Raw genomic sequence first — 1408 nt, forward strand, 5'->3', positions numbered from 1 at the left:
GAGGGTTGAGGAGCGCGGGAGCAGCAGCACCCGGGGCCAAGCGCTAGAGATGTTCTTCAAGGTTGGGGAGATGGTGATGAGGAAGGATCTCCAGAACTACGTCTCGAGAGCGGAGCTCAGCGCCTGGACGGGGCCCAGGCGGTGGTCGGGCGCCGGAGATGTTCTTCAGGCCTTGGCGTTGGGTCGTGTGTTGAGCTCAACGCCGTTGGCGGTGGGAGTAGAAGAGCTCCTGGTGACRCCAGGTTGGGGAGATGCTGGTACCGTGGAGACCAGGGTTCTCCAGAGTTGGACGAGAGGGTGAAGAGCACCCAGACGTGGTCCACGCGGTGGAGAAAGATCAGAGATGTAGTTTAGTGCTTGAATTTGGTCGTGTGGCTTCGTGGGTGCTCTCAGCGGTGGGACCAAGGGTGTTCACGGTAGATGCAGTGGTGGTGGTGGACCTCCATCCCTGGAGATCCCCAGCCCTTATCCGGATGAAGCTCTTGAGTGACCCGCTCTGGTTGGAGATGCCTCGAGGTGGAGGTTGGACCAGGGACCTCCTGTCCCTGCTGTCCTGGCAGGGGTGGAGCCATGCCCAGACTCGTGGTGGTGGTGGTGGTGGTGGTCGTGGTGGACCTCCATCCCTGGAGATCCCCAGCCCTTATCCGGATGAAGCTCTTGAGTGACCCGCTCTGGTTGGAGATGCCGCGAGGTGGAGGTTGGACCAGGGACCTCCCGTCCCTGCTGTCCTGGCAGGGGTGGAGCCATGCCCAAACCCGTGGTGGTGGTGGTGGTGGACCTCCATCCTTGGAGATCCCCAATCCTCACCATGACGAAGCTCTGAGCGATCCACCGTTGTGGCAGCTGGTCTGAGGAGGTGGCGGTTGGGCCAGGCCCACCCCACCCCCCCTCCCACCCCGACAAGGGCCCCGCTCACCCTTGGGTGCCGGGTTCCCCGCTGACGGCCCGGCCCCCGTTGCAGACCAGAAGCCCGACGTGATGTACGCCGACATCGGCGGCATGGACATCCAGAAGCAGGAGGTGCGGGAGGCCGTCGAGCTGCCCCTCACCCACTTCGAGCTCTACAAGCAGGTGGGGACCCCCCCCCCAGCACCCCGGGGGGTGGAGGGGGACACGCGGGCCCCCGTGACGCCCTTGCGTGTGTCCCACCCCACCCCACCCCCAGATCGGCATCGACCCCCCGCGGGGTGTCCTCATGTACGGCCCTCCCGGCTGCGGCAAGACCATGCTGGCGAAGGCTGTGGCGCACCACACCACAGGTGGGCACCCATAGGTGGCCTGGGGGTGTCACTGGGGTGCTGGGGGGACCCGAGGGTGATGGGACAAGCAAGGGTGACACAGGGGTCCTTGGGGCAGTGAGGAGCACCTAAGGGTGCTGGAGGTACCAAGAGGATGTTGGAGGTCTCTT

At 64.9% G+C, this 1408-nt stretch overlaps 1 protein-coding gene across 1 annotated transcript in view; it reads left to right on the forward strand.

Annotated features, from left to right (window-relative positions):
• LOC146585774 (26S proteasome regulatory subunit 6B-like) overlaps positions 1 to 1288 on the forward strand; it is a 3072-nt gene extending 1784 nt beyond the window's left edge. Inside the window, exons 2-5 of the mRNA XM_085322338.1 lie at positions 394 to 499; positions 561 to 697; positions 857 to 1071; positions 1166 to 1288. Of these exons, the coding sequence (XP_085178464.1) occupies positions 394 to 499; positions 561 to 697; positions 857 to 1071; positions 1166 to 1273 (566 nt within the window). The 3' untranslated portion in view covers positions 1274 to 1288. The remainder of the gene's footprint in view (positions 1 to 393; positions 500 to 560; positions 698 to 856; positions 1072 to 1165) is intronic.
• Positions 1289 to 1408: the final 120 nt, after the last annotated feature.

Source organism: Rhea americana, unplaced genomic scaffold (genome assembly GCF_003343005.1).
Source record: "Rhea americana isolate MKP2758 unplaced genomic scaffold, rheAme1 scaffold_766, whole genome shotgun sequence".
In the NCBI taxonomy this organism is placed as follows: Eukaryota; Metazoa; Chordata; class Aves; order Rheiformes; family Rheidae; genus Rhea; species Rhea americana.